The sequence below is a fragment of the Monodelphis domestica genome, chromosome 7 (assembly GCF_027887165.1).
Source record: "Monodelphis domestica isolate mMonDom1 chromosome 7, mMonDom1.pri, whole genome shotgun sequence".
Lineage (NCBI taxonomy): Eukaryota > Metazoa > Chordata > Mammalia > Didelphimorphia > Didelphidae > Monodelphis > Monodelphis domestica.
The window spans coordinates 94695191-94719272 of NC_077233.1; the positions used below are offsets into that span (position 1 = coordinate 94695191).

General features: G+C 39.6%; 1 protein-coding gene and 1 pseudogene across 8 annotated transcripts in view; one reads left to right on the forward strand and one right to left on the reverse strand.

Annotated features, from left to right (window-relative positions):
• Nucleotides 1-4680, reverse strand: part of LOC100618319 (zinc finger protein with KRAB and SCAN domains 7) — a 29440-nt gene extending 24760 nt beyond the window's left edge. The window contains exons 1-3 of one of the 8 annotated variants that reach the window (XM_016424348.2): nucleotides 4162-4680; nucleotides 3552-3661; nucleotides 548-1051 (exon numbers count right to left, since the gene is read on the reverse strand). In XM_016424348.2, coding sequence (XP_016279834.1) covers nucleotides 548-943 — 396 coding nt within the window. In that variant the 5' untranslated portion in view covers nucleotides 944-1051; nucleotides 3552-3661; nucleotides 4162-4680. Of the gene's footprint in view, nucleotides 1-547; nucleotides 1502-3551; nucleotides 3927-4161 lie in introns of those variants that run through there. The other 7 variants (XM_007499777.3, XM_007499776.3, XM_007499779.3 and 4 more) reach the window with 7 other exon arrangements.
• Nucleotides 1-24082, forward strand: part of LOC103093225 (zinc finger protein 420-like) — a 136096-nt pseudogene that overhangs the window by 109213 nt on the left and 2801 nt on the right.

Genomic DNA, 24082 nt, shown 5'->3' on the forward strand with positions numbered 1-24082 from the left:
GGGCAAGTCACTTGACCCCCATTGCCTAGCTCTTACCACTCTTGGAATCAATAAACAGACGGAAGGTAAGAATTAAAAAAAAAAGAGTTTAAATAGTGAAATAAAAATGAGAAGAAATGGCTAAGGTAGAAATATTGCATGACTTCATATGTATAATGGGTATTGTGTTTCTTGTCTTTTCAGTGGGTGGGGGAATGGTGGAATTGAAAATAAATTTTTAAAAAATAATTAACAATAAATGTTTTAAAATGTAATTATTAAAGGTTAAAATAAATTTAAAAATAACAAATAGACATATATAGATAGATGGGTAGATAAATGAGAGGAAAATGAGGTTGTAGCCCATTCAAGGACACCCTACTAAGTGATAGGGCTGGCATCTAAATACAGGTTTTATGACTAAGGTATGCAGGTTGTCCAGAAATCCTGAAGGCAAAATGTCTTCAAGCTATGGTTACTGAGGGCCCATCTTTAAGTCAGTTCCATCTGCTAAGAAAGTAGTTCTAGAATATGCTCCAATTCTGCTCTGAATGATTCTACTTCTCACCTTCTGTCCTGACCCATCAAGTTGTTTCTGGAAATCCTCCACCATAGCTACAGCCTCTTCTCCGCTTTCTGGACGATGTAGCTGCACCCAGGCACGGATTTCCCCAGGCAGAATGGTGATGAACTGCTCTAGCACCAGCAGCTCCAGGATCTGCATCTTTGTATTCATGTCTGGCCTCAACCACCGTCCGCAAAGGTCACGCAGTTGGCCCAGGGCCTCCTGTGGCCCAGAGGTCTCATGGTAACACAGCTGCCGAAAGTGTTGCCTAAAGACTTCACAGCTGAGCTGGCTGTCCTGTTGCAGGCTTGATCCTGGTCCCCAAGCATTGTCCCTCTTCTCTTGGGCACCCAAGAGCTGAGGAGCTAGACATATGGCTTTCCTTACCTCTCCTGTCATCACAGCCTCTCACCAGAATCTGGATGCGGCTAAAATTCAATCAGCCAAAGTCTACTCTCAGAACTTTGTCTTGAATGTCTCAGGTCTGGGGTGAGATATCAGAAATCACTGTTAATGTTGAGAAATAATCGAGTATTAGAGAGTGCAGGTCCAGGCTAACAAAGTCATCCTCATTGGAAGGAAAATAATATTTCTCATAAGATCATGGATTTAAAACTGGTAAAGACCTTAAAACATTATTTAGTTTAACTCTCTCATTTTACATATGAGAAAACTGAGATGTGGAAAAATTATGTGACCAACCCTCAGGAAAAGGTGGCAGGAAAGGTCAGAGAAAGGATAGGATCTCAGTTTTCCTGGCTTAAAGACAGTTCTCTATTAAGCTTGTCTGGCTCCCACAACACTCATTCCTTACGAAAGGGCAGTCATGCTACAAAGAAAATGTTTATTTGCCAGGAGGTAATTCATTTTGCTTTGCAAAAGCAAATCTTTCTTTTAACATTATTAAGTGTCTCCACTGTCTTCACTTAATTATTACAGAGTCATATAACAGATTTTTATGCAATATATCATTTTTGAGTATGGGAGTTCAATTTGATAAATGTATCTCTTTCTCTGAGACCAGGCATGCTCACTGGCAACTTCCTAAGAGGACAGGGAATGGTTCCTGATTGGATTTGACTCCCTCCAAGTTTGTGATAGAGGTAAGAAAAGATAGGTATAGTATGACATGAATGCCTACCTAAATATGGGGACAAAAGGTTTCAAAAGGTTTAGAATAAGATTATGCAAAATTTCATGGCTTAAAATTCTATCAGGGAAGTCTTTTCAGAAGGAAGGCAAAATTCTTGAGAATGAAATTCTGAAGATATGAGAAACAATGTCAAGGAATAAAAACAGGCGTTGAAGGAGTTGGGATAGCACAATGGAAGAGTGCCAGGTGTATAGCTGAGAGGACCTGGGTTCATATCTGGCCTCAGATACTTCCCAGCTATGTGATCTGTAAGAATGGCAAGGGGACCTGGACAGAATCCTGCATGTTTGAAGAACAAGTATCTTGGTGGCAGTTGAGAGACAGCAAAGGTTGGTGGGTAGAGAATGGTGAGCTGAGGAGAATTATGGACAGCCCTAGGTCTTCCAGGTCTTCCAGCTCTGGAAGGGAAATAGGAGGACTTTTCCTGGGTGGCTGAGGGGGTCCAAAGCTATGAGAGGGAGAAGAGTCAGATTTCCCCACCTATCTGGGAACCTGCTTCCATCAAGGAATTTTCTACTACTTTTCCTCCATCCTTCAACCCTTGACTCAGAAGGAGTTTGGTTTGGACTCTCATCTGAGCCAACCGTCCTACTTCTTTCTAGGTTTCCCTTTGCCCTCTCTGGATTTGACTTGGACTTAGAGATTAGAGATATTAGATTAGAAATAAAGACTGACAGCTGGAAAGGAGGCAGAGTCCTTTGCAACTTGGACTCTAACCTCTAGATCTGGCTGTTGTGGGGTTTAGCTTATCAAGGTATCCTTTTCCCATCAATACTTTCCTTTCCCTTTTTCAAAATAAATTTTAGTTTAATTCAGATCTGGGTTTGACCTATTTTCAAGGACAAAGGGGAGTTGAGTGATAGGGTACAGAATTCAAAGGATGAATCCTGTCCCATCTGTGGCAAACTAGACCTGGTCTGCCACAACCCCTCATAAAAGAGAGCTTGACTACACACCTTTCGTTCTGAAACAGCTGTCTGGGATATAAAGATCTTTCCCCAAAGCTATGCCCACATTAGGACTTCAGGGATATAGTTTGTAAAAATATCCTATGGAAAGAGAGATAGAAAAGTTTCTTTCTGTCTCTCTAAGGTTGCCTCAAGCTCTGGTGCCAGCTAACCCCAAGGAGGGAGAGATCTTGCCATCTTTCCCTTCATCCTTCAGCTTACACCTCAGCATTCATATTTCCCTTTGACAGTTTCACAAGAGCTTACATCTTTCTAGTGAGACAAACCTTTCAACATCCTCTCCATTTAAAAAAGAAGGAAAAGCCCCTTCCTTCTTTTTTTCAGATCCTAGGCAAGTCACTTAACTCTAATTACCTACCCCTTATAGCTCTTCTGCCTTAGAATCCATACTTAGAATTGATTGTAACACAGAAAGGTTAAAAAAAGAAAAGAAAAACAGGAATTACCTAAAGAGATCAATGTGTCTAAACATGTAATTCACCAACCAACTTAGATTTTCGGAAGCTAAACAGAGAAGCTGGAGAAGTAAGGACAAGTAATAGAGCAAAAATAAAAGTGTGGAATGTGTCTGATAAAGAAGCTGTTAAGGATTCTGAAGTTCAGAATAAACTGATGTTGATGCAGAAAAGTAAGGAAAACAGAGTTTTTAGCTATTTAAGCAGAAAAATTATTAAGGAAGAGTTAAGACCATTTCTTAAGGTGGATGAAATCATAATAACTGAAAATAGAGAAAAGACAGTTACTCAGTTATGATTTTGCTTCTATTTTCTTCGGACAAGGAGAACGACTTTTATCCTGGAAGTGAAAAAAGGGAAAACGGCTAAGGAGGAGTTGATACCCAAGAGAAGAAAGGACCTAGCCTGAGATGGAGATGGATTCAAGTTACCTGGGCTCTGAAAGAGTGTTACCAATGTTTTTGCTTAACTGTAGGTTTTGTTTTTCTTTTCTTCATTGGGGGTTGCAGAGATGATAGATTTGTTTATTGAAAATACAAAGCTTAAAGACAAAAACAAACAAACAAACAAACAAAAAACTTAGTCATTGTGATTGCTTCGTCATTGAAAGATCCCAGAGGATGAGATAACGAAATTGGAGAAGAGCAAATGCCCCAATTTTCAACAAAGGGAACAGAACAATGTCAGTTTCTGGGATTCCCAGAGAGTGGAAAACGAATGAGAACAGAGCAGAAGGGGAAAGTCCAGTCCTCTGGAACCAGCCTGAAACCACTTCCAAACAAAGTTTCCAAGGAAGTAAAGAATGGGACGGGGGGGGGGGGGGGGGTGTCTAGAAAACTGCTCCCTCCCAGAAGCGCCTGCGACGGCTCCTCCCCAACCCTCCCTCAGCTCCGCCCCACCCCATTTTAGCTGGGGATGAGGAGGAAAGGAGGGAGCGGCGCCGTTCGCCCCCTAGAGGCCAGGAAGGGCAAACCGCACAGGCCGCGGACTACCCCTTCACCGCTGCCTCCCGTCTATCCTGGGACCCCGGACCACACTTACAAGGAACAGCGATTGAACGACCTCCAGGGTCTCGACGGAGAGGGAAAGAAAAGGGCAGGGCACAGGATAGAAGACCCCCTCCATTCACGGGAGGATAAAGGGAACAATGGCTGACCGGAAGTGGGTGCCGGTCATCCTCTGGCGCTACGGCAGTTTCCGGCTGCGCTCTAGGAGCCCGGGAGGTGTCGCCATCTCGTTCGCTTTCGGGATGTGAAGGGAAAGGAAGGAAGCGAGTTTGGAAGGGTCAGAAGCCCGTAGTTCTTACTCACTCTGTCCCTTACTAGACTAGGCAGTCTCCCCTGAGCTTTAGTTTCCTCGTATTTGACATACATGGGGTAGGACCAGATGTTAAACCAGATCCTTTAAAGCAACCAGCGTGATTTTAACATCAGAAAAGCCGGAGACATGTTCTTGCCCAGCAGTAGGGGAGGGATGACCACACAAACTTCGAATTGGGAATGGAATAGTCTTCTTCCATATGAAGAAATTAAGAGAAATCTGTTCAAATTAAAGAGAAGCTGGAGTTATGTGATGTGACTTTGCAAGGAAGGAACAGACAAAGGCACCCAGCAGAGACCTAGGAGAAACAGGAAATAGTATCACTCCAGCTCCTCCTGAAACCATACATATGTAGTGAGTGGCCAGCTTCCCTAGGCCTATCTCTTAGAAGAGGGATGTTCATCTTTTGATGTCATTGTGCATTGTGGTGACATCTTTGGACCCTTTCTCAGTGTCGTTTTAAGTGTGTAAAATAAAATACATGAGATCATAAAATAAGGCAGTTGTATTGAAATACAATTATCAAAATATTAAAAAACCCAAAAAAGGACATTCATAGACTTCAAGTTAAGAACTCTTGTCTTAAAAAGTGTCGGCATAGATAATTGGAAGTGTAGGATGATTAGCTTCTTGGTACTTCCATGTATTGGCACTGTTTTCCTTAACCTTTGGCAATGATGCAGTCAGAGGCCTATAACACTCCTCTTGTTGAGAATCAGTCAGTAAGGTCTTTTAGAATCCTAAATGATTGATTTTAGGCAAGTGCTACATAAGCACTTCGTGGTGTTCTCTCACTAATCTAAAAGGTACAGGATCCTGACCTCTTTGAGCCTCTTCCACTCTGCACCCACTACAGAGATAGCTCTCTTTAGCATCTAAACATTTACTAAAACACAAGGTAAAACAAGTGCCCATTGTGTGTGTGTATATCAAGAAGCTATGGCAGCATTACTAGATAGACAGAAATAAATATGTAACTATTTACAACCAGAAGGACCCAGGGAGGCTGAAGTGCTTGCCTTCTCTAAGGAGGCCCTCAGCTCCATATCCATGCATGCCCAGACCTTGTACAGGACTGAAGCTCTGACCTCTAGGGTAAGGAGGAATCAACTACTTTCTGGAACTCAATGGCTCTTCACATTCCAGGGTCCGGGAGACAATTACTTAAAACTTTAGCTTTGATTCATATCTAAGGTCTCCCCAAAAGGGAGTAGAATGTTTCCATCCTTCCTATGGAAACCTTCAGATAGTTAAAGATAAATATCCTGTTTTCCCTAAGGCTGCTTCACACACACACACACACACACACACACACACACACACACACACACACACACACACCCCTTAAAAATATCTTCAATACTGCTATCTAAGTAGTAACTCAAGTTAGCTCTCTCTCTCTTGATGGGGGCTGGCAGCAAGCAGTGAGAGGTAGTAATAGGAATGGGACCCTCATACTCTGAAATCTTGCATTCCTCACTAGTTAGCACTAGTTAGACATCAGCTGCAAAATCTGTAGTTTCAGTATTAGTCAAGCATGAATCACAGATTGATCAGTTACTCATTCTGTAACATCACCTGTACTGGATCTTTAATGTTCTATGCTGAGCATCAGCTCTGTGCTGCTCTTTTTTATTAATTACTCATATTATTCTTTACCTTAATTGTGAACTATTAGGACTGTACTATATCCCCTTCTCCATGTTCTCATTCTAGAAAGGCAGTGAAACTTCTCTCACAGTGACAAATGATAACAAGGTGGACAACTGGGGAACATGGAACCTGTTCACTAGGGGTTATGGCATTCCTGAAGAATCCCCCAAATCTGTGCATGTGTCTTATTCCCCCAAACCCAAAAACACACCTCCACCTGAATTTGGCCATGCCCATTTTCCAGTTTTTTTGGGTAAGGTGAAGACTTTTCTGGAATGAGAGATGACTAGTCCCCAGACCGTAATAAATATGCCAACCCTGATCCAAGGGGCAGAGCTGCCCCTCCATACTTGGAGCTCCACACCTTGTAAAAATGGACTCGAATCCAGGACTTCAATCCCCAGAAGTCCTTGCTCTACTTCCCCAAAATGCTTTGTAATCTCACTGAATTCTCACCTGGGCTGAGAGAAAAATCATTATTTAAAGGGTCTCCCCCCACAGTGGGGTCTCTTCTCTTCCTGGCTCCACTGGCAAACAGATGCATCTCATGATGGGGTGAAATTTGGGTGGGCCTCATGGCCCACCTAGCACCTTGCTTGTATTTTCTTTAACCCTCGACCTTTCATAAACCTCATAAAAATAACACTCCTTGCAGAGAGAAACTAATTTCTACCTCTATCAGTATCCCCTAAATTTTAATCTTTACAGTTTGGCTTACTACATCGGGAAAACAAAATACTCTCAATCTTCTGATTCTTTTCTTTACTGATCTTAAGTTCAGCCTTTAATGCCTAGAAAAAATTTTAAGCCACGTTTCTCCAAGATGCTTTTTTAGAAAACCATCTTGATTAGCTCCTGCCAGCAGCCATCCGCTTCAGACTTTCTTGAGCCCTTCTCTCCCACTGGCTCAGCCACTTCTCCCTGCCTTCGTTTGTTCCTGCCTGCATCCCCCGCTCCGGACCTGTTTGCTGTTTGACCCGATTGCAGCTCACCTGCCCACCCCGGTGTTCTCTCTCACTCACCTGGCCCACCCGATTCAACCTAGATTGCAATCACCTAGTGACCTGCCTGCCCAACAAACTCTAGCCTTGGAGCAGATCACTCATCGCTCAAGACTCATTTCTACCAGCTGGTAACAAACGGGGGTATTGGCTCCATGTGGGCGGATTGGGCTCCATGTGGGCAGATCAGAGTGTACAGGAGGGAGAGAGACAAGAGGGAAAGAAGAAAGTTTTTTTTTCAAGCAGGAACTTAAAAACATGGCTATTTTACAAGGATGTCTTTTAATTGCATTGATCCTTTTATTGACATCACCTGTGTGTCAGGGGAAATATTTAGCTCCCTACAACCATTTAGCTAACTTTGGGGAAAAAACTCTGCAGCTCAGTGAACTGAGAGCCAGGCCTAGAGATGGGAGGTTCTCAGTTAAAGTTCATGGCCGTGTGACCCTGAGCAGATCGCTTGGACCTCATTGCTTACCCCTTATCAATTTGCCTTTGGACAATAGGCATCTAAATGGATAATTAAAAACAAACAACAAAAACAAAAAAAAAACAAAAGACTGGAGGTTATATATTTTAAGGCATTTCAGACTCCAATGGTTTATTTACAAAATCTCTGTATTTCTATTGCATTTCCCTGATTGTTTTGTTTAAGATATAACTTTGTGATTTTAAGTTCATATATTACTGGATTCAATATTATTCTGTTATACTGTTCATTTTAATGTACTGAGTTTTGACTACTGTTATATTCTGTTGCTTTCCCCCTATAACTATTGAACAAATATCATTGTAATTAAGCCCATTATGAAAAAACAGCTTTTTTTCTATTTTTGCCTTTTTAAGTTGTCACATAGAGGATAGATGGACTTCAGAACTGGTTACAACTGCTATAACAACCTTTGGAAAATTTAATGTGCTAAATATCTCAAATGATTTTAAGGGTTTTTTAAACATGATTTTTGTAATTTTTTTTTAACAATCTCTGGTTATTTTTGCCTGCCCCTACCACAAGGTGTAAGGCCAATTCTAGCTGAAGTGAAATACAATTATAACCCCCAACCTTCCTGCATTTCTAAATATGTGAATGGAAGTTGGGGCAGTTAATCTCAGGGCATTTGTACCTCTAAAAAGCCTCCAAAAAAGGAGCACCCCTTTATTTATACTCTTCAGCTCATTATTTTACTTCCACCAGAATGATATATAGATTTCTTGATTATGTTCTTAACCCAAGATGAGTTTTACTTTGTTTAAAAATATGTTTATTACCAAGGTTGAAAGATTTGCTACGTTTGTAAAAACTGTGACAAAATGTGTGACCCTGGGCAAGTCACTTGACCCCCATTGCTTAGCCCTTACCACTCTTCTGCCTTGGAGCCAATACACAGTATTGACTCCAAGATGGAAGGTAAGGGTTTAAAAAAAAAAACAAAACTGTGACAAATATCCACCAATTCATAGGTTTTAAAAAATGCTATATAGCAACTTATATGAAATATGATAATGTGTTTGTTTGCTATTGTAATTAATTGGGCTATTGAGAATTTTGGGGATATTGATACCACATATTTGTACTACTAGTATTTAAAAATGAAAAATGTTACCTTGCTCAATTCATTTGCCTTATACTCACAGTGGAGCATGACCAGACATGAAGAGGAAATGGATCTCATTTTTGGTGAGAAAGCCTTGCATTCTATATTTTCTTAGCTGACACAGTATGTCAATGATTATAAGCTATATTTTTTAATTTTTAAAGCTCTTTTATTATTATATTTTCTTGCATGTGCAATATACTATTTCAGGTTTTTTATTATTTTTCTCTCCTTTTTTATATTTGAAGCACATGTCACCAGCATTAAGATTTTCTTTAACTTTTTTACTTTTCAGTACTATAAGTTTAAAATTCATTTGCTAGTGCATGCCCCAAAAGCTAGAGACTATAAAAATGATGCCACTATTTAAAAAAAATTATGGGACTTTGCTTAATGATTCTGTCTGATTCCAGGACAAGATATACACAAAAGAGCCATTGCACAGAGCCAAAGAAAACCCAATCCAGGATGGATTGATGCACTTCTAGGCCAATGCAAAGATTTTGAACCTAGTGTAAAGACTCGAGGTTACTGTGTTTATCATTGCTAGACATAGGCTTTCCTTGTGTCTACACTCACTCTGAAAATACTCAGAGACAAGTATCCCCAAAACCTTGGCTCCTATAATCTGGTCCCCTTTTCTGCCTTTCATATAGTGTGGTACCTTTCTGTAGTCCTGGCTACTGACTGGGTAAATGCATCATTGCTTAGATCATTTTGATTGGGCCCTGATTCAAGGACCTGTTATAGATTTATTTTTCTTTTACTTGGAGTTTTTACACATAAGACTTTGATAGTCTATATTTTCATCCAGTATCTTTTTTTAATTTGGATTTTTCTGATGTCTTTTTAATTTCTCTTGCCAATTGATTCACATACCTCATACCTCAGCCATGCATCCCTAAGTGATCCTGTATTTTTCAATCACCCTCTTAACAGAGGAATGTAAAAAATATCATTATTTAAATTGCAATCCTTTTGAGAAGAATTTTAGGTAAAAAAAGATGATACCTCTCTGAATCCAGAAACTGAACTGTTGGAGAAGACACCATGAAGATGCCTCCAGATCACAAGCTGCACAAAAAAGAAATCCAAATTGAACTTTGGGTGTGGTTGATTGAACATTTATTTGTATGCATACTTTCATGCCAAAGGGGACTGCCCCCTAACTGGCTTTTTGTCAATTTGTCTAGCAATTATTGGTTGTTGTTGTTTTTTTCCCCTCTTATCCTCAAATTGTTGTAATCTTTAAATTGATTATGTTTTTATGATCCTTTGGGATAAGTCCTTCCCAAGAGGATCAAACGGAGGAATGTAAAAATGGACTAGAATCCAGGACTTCAATCCCCAGAAGTCCTTGCTCCACTTCCCCAAAATGCTTTGTAAATCTCACTGAATTCTCACCTGGGCTGAGAGCAAAATCATTATTTAAAGGATCTCCACCCACTGCGGGGTCTCTTCTCTTCCTGGCTTCGCTGGCAAACAGACACATCTCATGATGTGAGTGAAATTTGGGTGGACCTCATGGCCCACCTAGCACGTGCTTCTCTTGCTTGTATTTTCTTTAACCCTTGACCTTTAATAAACCTCATAAAAATAATACTCCTTGCAGAGAGAAACTAATTTCTACCTCTATCAGTATCCCCTAAATGTTAATCTTTACAACCTGGAGAGCTGCTATTCCATCAGCTCCAGAGAGGCTGTTCTACTAGTCCCTGGGCTTATCCATTAGCCCTAAAGCTATCTGATTAGCTCACAGGCTATTCCACCAGTTAATAAAAAAATTATTTTCTTACTTCTGACTTGAATGGAGTTTGTCTCTTGTTCTTGGGGCAAGACCCTGTTGCAAGCTTTGGTGTGTCTCCCACAACAAAATCCCATGCTTTTCTAGGACCACTGGGAGGAAGTGAATTACAAATATGTAATGGGTGACACTGTGTGACTCTGGGCAAGTCACCTAACCCTGTTTGCCTTAGTTTCATCATCTGTAAAATTATCTGGAGAAAAAAATGGCAAACTACCCCAGTATCTTTGCCAAGAAAACCCAAATGGGGTTATGAAGAGTCAGACATGACTGAAAATGAGTAAACAATGGGTGTAAACAAGGGAAATCTCCCCAACCTCAATGGTTCTGATTAGAATATACCTCATGGAATATGCCTGGAACTGGGAACCCTCCAGTTAGCCACAAATGTTCCAGCTGAGCAGAAAGGCACAGGTACTTTAAGATAATATAGAACACACTGTGTGGTCTTTTGGTCACAAGGGTCAAATTTATATCAGAAAGGACTTACCCCTAAGCCAAGACCTTCAAGACTTACTCAGTAAACCTTAAAGAGTGACCCAAGTCTCTAGACCAGTGATGGACAACCTAAATTAAAGCAGCCCAAGTTTGCTTGTGAAAGAAACTGGGGAATAGCTGAAAAGGTTATTAGCCTAGACTCGGGTTCATAAAACTTACTCCTAAATCATTAGACTATAGTTTTGAACATTTGTATTTTATTTTTTAAACCCTTACCTTCCATCTTAGAATCACTACTATGTATTGATTCCAAGGCAGAAAAGTGGTAAGGGCTAGGCAATGGAGGACAAGTGACTTGTCTAGGGTCATATAGCTAGGAAGTGTGAGGCCAGATTTGAACCTATGACCTACCATCTCTAGACCTGGCTCTCAATTCACTGAGCTACCCAGCTGCCCCCTTGAATATTTTAAAAAGTATAACCTCAAAAGATACCTCCCCTTTTCCTAAAAATACTTTGTATAATAAAGACACTGGTTGCTTCTGATAGTAAAGACTGTCCCACTCAGGCCAAAGGTAATTAAGAATGTTGAATGGGGGGGGGGGGGCAATATTGTCCTACAAAAGATGCTGTCTTGAACAAGCCTGCTTATTAACTCCTACTGGGGAGAAGAAGAGGGGAGCAGCACAGCTGTGCCTCCCTCCAACTTTATAGTTAGGAATTCTGGCAAACTGTTCTGCAGGGATGGGCACACTGGGTCCTTGGCTTGCATGCCCACAGAGAGGTCTATGTATGCTATCTCTGGCACACGTGCCATATTTTTGCCATCACAACTCTAGACCCCTGTCTCCCTGGATTCCCTATAAAAAACTGTCAAACTATAATCTTTGTAATGCTTGTTCATAACCGTGAGAAAGAAATTTAATTAAGCAGACCCTCATTTGTATTAGCTTAAGAATCCCCTTAGTTAAGAATCCCCTTGTGTATTTGTAGTATGTGATTTGTAGTTAAGAATATAGTCCCATTGTACCCCAAAGAGATAATAAGGAAAAAGACTTGTACAAAAATATTCATAGCTGCGCTCTTTGTGGTGGCCAAAAATTGGAAAATGAGGGGATGCCCTTCAATTGGAGAATGGCTGAACAAATTGTGGTATATGTTGGTGATGGAATACTATTGTGCTAAAAGGAATAATAAAATGGAGGAATTCTATGGAGACTGGAACAACCTCCAGGAAATGATGCAGAGCGAAAGGAGCAGAACCAGGAAAACATTGTACACAGAGACTGATACATTGTGGTACAATCGAACGTAATGGAATTCTCCATTAGTGTCAATACAATGTCCCTGAACAATCTGCAGGGATCTAGGAGAAAAAAACACTATCCACAAGCAGAGGACAAACTGTGGGAGTAAAAACACGGAGGAAAAGCAACTGCTTGACTACAGGGGTTGAGGGGACACGACAGAGGAGAGACTCTAAATGAACACTCTAATGCAAATACCAATAACATGGAAATGGGTTTGAATCAAGAACACAAGTGAAACTCGGTGGAATAGCGCGTTGGCTATGGGGGTTAGGGGGGGGGGAAGGAAAAGAAAATGATCTTTGTCTCCAATGACTAATGTTTTGAAATGACCAAATAAAATATTGTTAAAAAAAAAAGAATGTAGTCCCAAACAAGAATCTGTGTATGTAACCAGATTAAGAATGTAGTCCCAAGATATTATCTGAATTGACATTTCAAATTAGCATATTAATCATAAGTAAATTACTATGTTAATCCTAAGTGTGTGAATCTATTTTGTAATGTACTTTATATCAAACTAATTCGTGTAAGAGGCTACAGAGACCAGAAGGTCACCCAAAGATCATGGAAAGCTCTTAGAGGGCTGGAGCCTTTGAGGCCAGTGGCCCTCAGAATGCTTGTGGGGATTGGGATTATTATATCCAGAATGACCTGTAAAGAAGCCCAGGTCAACAGTGTTTTGGCCTAACCATGACTTATGTTGAGTGATTCCTACAAGTCTTCACCCCCCACTCTGTTATTTCCTCCTTTTGCCTTTAAAAACCTGTCCTTGTCAATGATCAGGGTCTCAGGTTTTGAACTGGGAGGAAACCTGCAGACCTCTGGCCCTTTGATTTCTCGGTCACAATAAAACCATTCCCAGCATCACATTTTTACATAACACAGAACATACCCTGGTGTAGGTGAGCTTGAGGCTAGATCACAAACCCTAGCTAGACTGCTGTATTTTTAGGCAGAAGGTTTGATTTGGGGTCCTAGTTTTGATATTTACTAGCTATGTAACTTTGGGCAGAGTGGTTGGGGATTGGACTCTGTTCTACCTTGCCCCCTCAAGCCTCACCAGGACAGGATCTCAGATCCCTATAGTCTATAATAGTCTACTCTCAAAATACACTTTTTTAACATTTCAGAAAACAAAAAATAATTTTAGAATTATGTAGTCCCGTGATGTATTCAAGACACCAACAAATCGAATATAAGGTAACAACTTTGGAGGGTAAGGCACTAAGTGGGGGAAAGTGTACCAGAAAGTTCTGATAGAAAAGGTGGCATTTAAACTTGATTCTGGATGAAAGACAAGGAAAGTAAGAGCCGCTAGGTGGCGCACTAGACCTGGAGTCAGAAAGACCTCAACTCCAGCCTCAGACTATTACTAGTTTTGTGGTCTTAGGCAAGTCACTTAATCTCAGTTTCCCTGTTTGTAAAATGAGAATAATATTGTCACCAACGTCCCAGGGTTATTGTAAAGACCAAATGAGATAATATTTGAAAATTATCCAGTGCCATATAAATGTTAGCTATAATCAACAGGATTTAAAGTGCGCTAAAATTTTGGGGACATTTTTATTATTCCCCAGAGTTGAAAGAAAAATGAACATAATGTTTGAATATTATGTAATTCATAATAATTTATAATGGTGGGGGCAGCTGGGTAGCTCAGTGGATTGAGAGCCAGGCCTAGAGACGGGAGGTCCTAGGTTCAAATCTGGCCTCAGCCACTTCCTAGCTGTGTGACCCTGGGCAAGTCACTTGACCCCCATTGCCTACCCTTATCACTCTTCTGCCTTGGAGCCAATACACAGTATTGACTCCAAGACGGAAGGTAAGGGTTTTAAAAATAATAATAATAATAATTTATAATGGTGAATATACAAATAATGATGAAAATAATGCCTATTATTTATATTTGAAAGGAAATAATATTAATAGAACAACATAATGATTTCATATGGATAAATATAAAAATAACAATGAATAATGAATATATTATTTATAAGTATAATTTATAATGTGCTACACATTAATTATTATATACAAAAGTAATGAACACATTTTGGGTTAAATGAAAATGTACATAACTGATTATGAATATACATCATGATGATGAATATTAAAATGAAAATGACTATATTATTTGTAGCAAAAAGAAAAATTAGTAGATTTGAATACCACGAAATATAATTCATAAAGATGAATATATAAAAGTGGTTATTTTATAGCTGAAAAGATAACAAATATAATTGGAATATAAAGAATATACCAATTTATAATGATAAATGTAAAATGATGAGTAACGACTGTATTATTTATAGCTGAATGGATAATAGTAACAAATATAATTAAATATAAGGGATATACCCATTCATAATGAATATAAAAATGATGAAAATAATAATGAATACATACCTAAAGAAATAATGAATATAATTGGATATAAATGAGTAAAAAGAATAATTCACGATGACTACAAAATATCAATATTATTTATAGTTGAAATATAAATGATAATGACTAAGATAACATATTATCCTTTATTCGAAACTGAATAATCGATATCCGTCCCTCGGTGAGCAAGAGTGTAGCTTGGGTTTGGTGCCCTCTGCCCAGATTGGCTCGCCCACCCTACCACCCCTTCCCCACAGGCCGCCCCCAAAGGAAGGGCCGTAGAGAGTCATCTACGAGACGACCTCCAGCGTTCCTAGACAAGAGCCGGAAGTGGTCTCTAGGGTCCTGGTCATTGTTCTTGCCGGGTAGGCGTATTCAGGGAGGCCAGGGGGTCCTCGGAGCTGGGGGCGGGGGTGGGGAGGGGGGAGCTCCTTCCCTCCCCTCCTCGGGAACTCTGAGCTAGTGAGTAGTGAGGTTTCGGCCAGGGGGTCGGCAGGATGTGGGCAGCAGAGGCTCCCGTGCTGTGTCCGAGCCCCAAGGCGAGACCCGGGGGCGTTAACCAGATCTACGGGGGCGAAAGGGTCACGGACTGGGCTGGAGGGGAGAGGTTGCCATGGGAGATTCTGGAAAGAGCCTTCTTCCTCCCCTCCACGCCCACTCACGTGGTCCTGGGTCACTCTTACCCCCCTCCCCCCAATCCTTCCTGGGCGTAGTCCACCCCTTCTGGCCCCGCCCAAAGTGTGAATAATAGTAACAATAATTCCCTTTCCCCTTGGATTTACCTAGCATCGGGATTTACGATGCAAGCATTTTAATTTTCCTTTTGAGGAAATTGAAGCTGGAGCATAAATTTAAGAGGACTCCAGTGACGATTTCCAGCATTCTGTCCTTTGTACCACTACAGACCTCTCCTCCCTGAACACTTCTAGCTGTATAGAGCCCCACCCTGCCGGCTCTTCCTAGTAGTGGTCCATGCTCCAAAGTCCATCCCTGTTCTCCCCTGCCATCTCCATTCCAGTTCAGGGATCATGCAGTACGCAGTACGGTTTTTATGCCATTTTCCAGAGCATTGCTTCCACCAATAGATTCTAGAGAACATAGTCTTCAGGAGTTGGCTGTGGTCAAAAAAAAATTCATCTCTTGCTAACTGTCCTTTTGGGGATAAGTTTTTCAACACTTAGCCAGGGAGATGCTTGGAAGGCACCCATCACCTGTCACCAGACTTAATGTTCTTAGCTGTCATGTGTGCACACGTCAGAACTTTCATGGTGCTAGCAGGTCCTCTCCTTAATTTGTAGAAGACTTTTAGTAGGAGTGGATTTATTGCTTCTGCTTAAGGGAGTTTTCCATTTTAAAATGATCTTTTGTTAACCCAGACCAGAACCTTTGTGGAATTTCAAGTCATTGAGCAAATCTGGTGAGGGAAAAAATATTGTAGTTAGAACATGTTTTTGGACATTAGGTGGCATTTGCTGCTTCTTAGAACTAGGTTATGGCTGATCCTGCCTTTAACTCCTTAGAGAGACATCATGTTGTGTTAGTAATAAACTGTGATTTCTAGTTAAAAAGACCTGGTTTCCATTCCTGTCTAGGCCATTTGCTATCTCTATCCTCTTGGCTAACTCTTGTCTACTCTCTGAGCCTCACTTTCCTCATCTCTTAAAATTAAAAGGTTGATATAGTCTTCAAAGTCTTTCAGAGTTGTAAGTTCTGTAAATTATAATAAGGACACTTGCCACACACACAAAAAAATCTCTTTTTTCACAAATAGTCCAAATGTAACTTTGCCCACCTAAAACAAGAGAGATGCTGGCAAGTCTGGAATTTAAGAATGGCTACTTTCATCTTACTCCACTCCTTTGTGTGTGTGTGTGGGGGGGGGGATCCTACATCTCCTTAACCTAACAATGGGTTTCAGGCTTGTCAACTTACTTTAGCACATATGCTGAGACAGTTTTCCTGAAGAGAGGCTGCTGCTTCTTAAAGCCACAGGTGGGAGCTGGGTGAAAGATAGACACCAAAGGTGGATGAGCAACCCTAAAAAGAGCTTGAAGCCATCACCAGGAGTATTACCTACCTATAGCATCCTGGAGAGAGAAACTGGTGATTTTGCACATCTCTGTCTCACTTAAATCCAATTCACACTTGAGTCCAGATATTACTCTGTGATGGCATTGGTCCTCTGAACACAAAAGTTATGGGGCAGCCAGCTGGCACAATGGATAAAGAACCAGGCTTGCACTCAGGGGGATCTGGTTCAAATCTGAACTTAGACACTTCCTAGGTTGTGACCCCGGGGCAAGTCACTTAACCCTAATTGCCTAGCCCTTACCCTTCTGTCTTAGAATTATTATTAAGACAGAATTTAAGGGTTTTAAAAAAATAAAGATGAGTAACCACTCTTAATCAGACTACAGTCTTCCCCTGTTGTTGTTAATGTTATCCAGACTGAAGCTTTTGGCTCATCTAGGATATGAGCTGGATAGGTTTTTAAGTGCTTTTAATGTCTTTTTAAAGTTTAATTTTGTTTTTATCAAAAATCTGTTTTCCTGCTATACTTTGGGGTAAGAAAAAAGGAAAAACAAAACCTTTTGGACAAAAAGGAAAAACAAAACCTTTTGGGCAATATGCATGATCATAAAAATGGAATACCCTGAATCTCAAGGGTTAGTTCTTGAGTATCTTACAGTTGTATAAGCTAGGATTATTTTACAGTTTACATGCCTTTTGATATTACAGTTACATATGGATACCTCCCCCTACTTCAGCACATACAAATAAGCTCTCATTTTGTAACAAAGAAAAACCTAGCAATATAATGATTATACCTGACAGTATAATATAAAAATAATGATACAAAGAGTTTATATTGCTTTAAGGTTTGCAAAGCTCTTTATGAATCTGATATGAATTGTTCCTTCTAGAAACCCTGGGAAGTAGATGCTATCACCCCCATTTTACAGATGAGAAAACTGAGGCAGACAACTTAAGTGACTTTTCTAGGGTCACTCAATCTCTAAATGTCTGAGGCAGGTTTTGCACTGAGATCTTCCTAACTCCAACCCTATTCATTGGGCCAACTAGCCCCTAAACATCCAAAGCAATGCTTTAAATTATGTAGTCATTGGGGCAGCTGGGTAGCTCAGTGGATTGAGAGCCAGGCCTAGATTTTTTTTTTTGAACCTAGGTCCTAGGTGCAAACCTGGCCTCAGATACTTCCCAGCTGTGTGACCCTAGATAAGTCATTTAACTCCCATTGCCTAACCCTTACCATCCTCCTGCCTTAAAATGATTCTAAGGTGGAAGGTAAGGGTTTAAAAAAAATTATAGTCATCCTAAATGTTAATACATTTGCTTTGACTGGCTATTTTTACAGTTTCTATCCTGCTTATTCTCTTGGAGAAAATATCAGCTTCTTGAAATAGGAATTGTTTCCTTTTTTGGTATTTCTATCCTCAATACCTAGAGAGTGCCTGGAACTTACAGAGTAGGAGCTTAATAAATGCTTATTAATTGATTTGACTGCCTCTAACCCAAAGTCAATAAAGGTACACAGGGACTTCATGCAGATCCTCTATTAATTGCCTGTTAAGTAATATTTCAATCATCCTAAAAATTATTCATCCAAGCATAAAATGACATTTACTAGGAACAGATTATATTTCTTTGTGAATATGGCTACTTATTGAAGTAGAAGAAATGCTAAACTTTGAATCAGAAAACTTGGACCCAAATTTTAGTTCTGACATTAAATCATGTGTGTGGCTTGATTTCAGGACTCCGTTTCTTCCTCTGAAAATTGGGGCTTATAATACTTTTAATAACTTTCACAGGGTTTTGGGAAGAAAATACTCTGTAGTCCTTGAGTACAGCACAGACATATAAGCTATGATTTTTTTTTATGGTTTCTACAAATAACTCTTTGCTAGCTGAAAAATTCTAAGAATTTCTGCTTATCTTTGAGGAATTTCTATATCTGAATCATAATTTTAGTTGCTCTTATCAATTTTTTCTGTCCCCTAAATTTTGATATCTTTTTGGTATATCTTGATAACAAGCCCACTTCCATTGATCCCTCCTTTGAAAACTAAGAAAAACAATTGGAATTGACTCTTGACTGGCTGTGTATAACCTATTCTGATCCTTTTTCCCCTTCTCACCACAAACTCCAACAAGAGGAAGAAAATGTGTTTAATCTCTGTTTCCTGGTCCACAATTGGTTTCTGCAACGAATCAACATTCAGCTACCTTTTGGTGTTATTTTTATTTACATTATTGCAATTATTGTATGTTATTCTCTTTGTCCTACTGCTTTTGTTTTGCATTATACCTTGTGAGTATTTCCATGGTTTTGCTGAATTCTTTATATATCTTTTCTGTACATCACTAATCATTACATTCATATCTAAAAAAATTATTATTTAAATTGCAAAATTTAAATTCTTTTTGAGAAGAATTTTAGGTAAAGAAAGATGATACCTCTCTGAATCCAGAAACTGAACTGTTGAAGATACCATGAAGAAGCCTCCAGACCACAAGTGCACAAAAATGAACTTTGGGTGTGGTTGATTGAACATTTATTTGTATGTATACTTTCATGCCAAAGGGGACTGCCCCCTAACTGACTTTTTGTCAATGCACAATTATTGGTTTTGTTTTTTTATCCCCTCTTATCCTCACATTATTGTAATCTTTAACTTATGTTTTCATGATCCTTTTGGGGAAAAAAATTAATTTTTTCCAAAAATGATCACACAGAGAAATGTAAAAAATAGACTTGAATCCAGGACTTCAATCCCCAGAAGCCCTTGCTCCACTTCCCTAGAATGCTTTGTAATCTCACTGAAAACCTCATCTGGGCTGAGAATGAGATGGGGTATTTAACCTGATTGCAAAGGCTTTTGTGTCTCTCTTCTTCCCTGTTTTCTGCTTGCAAGCAGACATGGCTCTTTTGATAATGTAGGTGAGGTTGTGTCTAGGCCTCTCTGTGGGCCTAGACACGTGCTTTCTTATTCTGTAATTTCTTTAATCCTCAACCTTTAATAAACCTCATAAAAAATAATACTCCTTGCAAAGGAAACTAATTTCTATCTTGCCTCAGTCTCCCCCAAATTTTAATCTTTACACATATATCATTTTTTCAGCTGTTTCCCAGATGATAAGTACCTTTCTGTTATTTTTGCTATACCAAAAAATAATGGTCTACATATTTTGTTATTGTAAATCTTGAAATTTCTCAGACTTGTGAATGTTAAAAATTTCCCCATCGGGGAATTCTTAATTGGAACAATTCCCTACTGGGAACATTCCCCATTTTGACTGTGAGAACTTGCCAGGATCAGAAATGGGAGGACCTCTACTCCACCCGTACTTAAGACTGCTTTAGGGGAGAAAACTTGCTAAACAATGAAAGTACTTAGACCCATACTTATGAGACAAGGAGTTCTTTGAGCCATGCCTGTTTTTAGAATTGATACAATGGGATGCTAGGTATCTATAAAGGTCAGGCAACTTGTAAACTTGCCAGGAGCAAAGAGGTGAAAACTTATTCAGAGGTTTTCTCTTGAGGGGATTAGTCAACTCAGCTGTGTTTTTAGAATGGTTTGTCCTTTGGAAAACGTCTACTGTGATTGGTAGATGGAAGAACTTAGGGGAGGTGACATAGGAGAAAACCCCCTATATAAGAAAAAAAAATCTTTTTGGAGCGATCTCTTATGAGGATTGCTTGGGAAGAATCTCTTGAGAGAGGCTCTGGAGAAGGGAAGCTCTTGGACGACAATCTCTAAGGAGGTCTCGCTGCAGCTCCTCTGAGGGGACTCTGTCCCTCTGGAAGCTCTGGAGAGAGGCCCTTTGAAACAGTCTCTGGTTGGATCTCTCTTTGAAGAGGACTCTGGCTGGAACTCTCTCTGGTGAAGTCAGCTGAGATGGAGCTGGCCTGGTGTCACTAGAATCCTTGCTTAGACAGACCTTGTGGTGAGTGATAAAAGACTGACGGACTGATCTCTCTCTCTCTCAAGATTCAGGTCTAGGCCATGTTGGCTTAAGGCCCTTCATACTTATACTTTTCTCTCTCTCTCTCTTTTTCTTTGATTACTCATTGTATTGTTAATTAAAATCTCTAAAAAACCCAGTTGACTTGGGTATATTCATAATTGGGAATATATTCCCTGGCGACCACCTTATATTTGATTTAAAAACCAAGACACTGTAGTGAAACATATTTTCTGCGGTCAAATTTACTCACCCACTCTTATATCTATCTTCCACTATTTTACTCACTACAAATTTTTCGGCATTTAACCTACTTCGGTTATATGCCCAGTCCTGCAATCCCTGGGTCAGAGTATGACTGGGTTTGTACATTTTCTCATAGTTCTGAATAATTTTCTAAAACAGTTGGACATATTTAGTGATCCATCAAGGGTATATTAACATATCTTTTCCACAACCCCTTCAATGTTGATTCTGCTGTCTTTGTTGGGTATCAGATAAAACTTCAGAGTTGTTTTTATTTTACATTTCTGTATTAGTGATTTACAGCCTTTTTTTATATGGTTGCTGGATTTTCTTTCTTCTTTTGAAAACTGTTCATATCCTTTGACTGCTTATCTTCTGGGATCTCAGCTACATTCTCATCATATTCTGGATATCAGACTTTGGTCAGAATTTTTTGATGCAAACATTCCACCCCCACACTTTAACGACTGTGCTACCTGGCTGCCCCTAGAAAGCACCTGTCATCTAATTCTAGCTACATTTATTATTTAATTAATGCAAAAGCTTTTTAATTTACCATAATAGAAAATCTTTAGTTTTTGTTTTTTTTAAGATTGATTAACAAGAACTATATACAGCATTCCAGATAAAGACATTGAAATGACTGACCAGGAATATTTTCAGAATTGCTCATGTGCCTCTCCACTTCTGAGTTGTTTCCTTAGCATATTCACTCTCAATTCACTCTCAAGTGACCCAGGGTGAGACTGGATATTTTTTTTAACATTATTTTATTTGGTCATTTCCAAACATTATTCACTGGAAACAAAGATCATTTTCTTTTCCTCCCCCCACCCCCTTCCCTCTCCCATATGGGGGAGAGGGGAGGGAGTATAAAAAGGAAGGGAAGGAGAGGGGGAGGGGAAGGGAGCATAAAAGGGAGGGGCTAGAAAGGGAAGCATATCAAGGGAGGGGACTAGGGGGACTGAACCAAAGTAAATCACTGGTTCAAAAGGATATAGCTAAAGAAGAAAGGTCAGAACTAGGGGAAGATATCAAAATGCCAGCAAATCCACAAGTGACAATCATAACTTTGAACGTGAATGGGATGAACTCACCCATAAAACATAGACAAATAGCAGATTGGATTAGAACCCAAAACCCTCCATCTGTTGTCTTCAAGAAACACATATGAGGCGGGTTGATACTTAAAAGGTTAGAATTAAAGGTTGGAGTAAGGCCTTTTGGGCCTCAACTGATAGAAAGAAGGCAGGAGTTGCAATCATGATATCTGACAAAGCCAAAGCAAAAATAGACCTGATCAAAAGGGATAGGGAAGGTAAATATATTCTGTTAAAAGGGAGTATAGACAATGAGGAAATATCACTAATCAACATGTATGCACCAAATGGTATAGCATCCAAATTTTTAATGGAGAAGCTAGGAGAACTGAAGGAGGAAATAGACAGTAAAACCATATTAGTGGGAGACTTGAACCAACCACTACCAAATTTAGATAAATCAAACCAAAAAGTAAACAAGAAAGAGGTAAAAGAGGTGAATGAAATCTTAGGAAAATTAGAGTTAATAGACATATGGAGAAAAATAAATAGGGACAAAAAAGAATACACCTTCTTTTCAGCACCACATGGCACTTTCACAAAAATAGATCATACACTAGGTCACAGAAACATGGCACTCAAATGCAGAAAAGCAGAAATAATAAATGCAGCCTTTTCAGGTCACAAGGCAATAAAAATATTGATCGGTAAGGGTACATGGAGAGCCAAATCAAAAATTAATTGGAAATTAAATAATATGATACTCCAAAATCGGATAGTTAGAGAAGAAATCATAGAAACAATTAATAGTTTTGTTGAAGAAAATGACAACGGCGAGACATCCTTTCAAACCTTATGGGATGCAGCCAAGGCAGTACTTAGAGGAAAATTCATATCCTTGAGTGCATATATTAACAAATTAGGGAGGACAGAGATCAAGGAATTGGAAATGCAAATCAAAATCCCCTAGCCGATGCACAATTACACTGGTTATCACATGTGTTCCTGTTTCTAATCCATTTCCATGTTGTTGGTATTTGCATTAGAGTGTTCATTTAGAGTCTCTCCTCAGTCCTATCACATCCACCCCTGTAGTCAGGCAGTTGCTTTTCCTTGTGGTTTTGCTCCCACATTTATTTGGTCGGGGTGGTGTGTGTGTGGGGGGGAAGGGTGGCTCAGTTCACATTTCTATGCAAGCTTTTCCTCCTTATTATTATAGTGTGGAAATGTTCAAACCCCATGTACCTTTGCCTCTTTGGGGTACTGGGGAGTCCTTCTGTTCCTCCAAAGGTGATTTTTATGCTCCTTTGATGTAGTCTATTTCGTTCGGTGCCGGGGAGAGGAAGCATGTGGCATCTAGATTGCAGCCATGTTTACCCAGAAGTTGAGACTGGATATTTTTTGTGGAAATATGGCTTTCAGAATCAGAGTAAGAGTCAGCATCAGAGTTATAGGGAGGAAGATTGCTAAACTTGAGGCTTTTGACCCTGAACATGATAAATTGGAGGGAGGTTCTGGTCCCTTCTTTTTTTTGTCCTGTTCCTTGAATGTTTCCTATAGCTTCTTCTTTAGGGTTGCAAGTATACTTTTTTATACAAACCTAATTATAAAAGAAAAAGCATTAGGCTTGTGGGGGATGGGTTGTCAGAAGATCTGGTTTTTAATTCCAAATATGCCATAAACTAGTTTCATGACCTCAGTTAAGTCATTTTACCTACTGGGCCTCAGTTTCCCCATCTTAAAGTGAATGTTAGTGGCCTAGATGATCTCTGAATTAATCAACCTGTGTGTGTTCACATTCTGTGATTCTTTTTCTCTGGGTCTCAGTTCCTGCTTTAGAACAGTAATTGTCTCGGTAAGAAAAAGCTTCACAAGAATTATATGATTCTCCACCCTTTGTACCTCTTCATCCAGGGGCCCAGTGATTTTAATGATGCTTCACTTTCTGATCTCTGATATGGCATTCCTCTTTTCCTAGTTGGGGACTGGACTCTTTTTTTTCACTTTCCTTTTTTTCTTTGAAGTCTCCTCATTTGAATCTATCCCCTCATGGAACCCTTCATTGTGATGTGATGTTCTATGTTGTTCTGTTTGTTTTCTGTTATCTTCTCTTCTTGCTTTTATATCTTAGAATTTTAGAAAGCAAAGAGATTACTCTTGGCAGCCCCACATTTTTTATT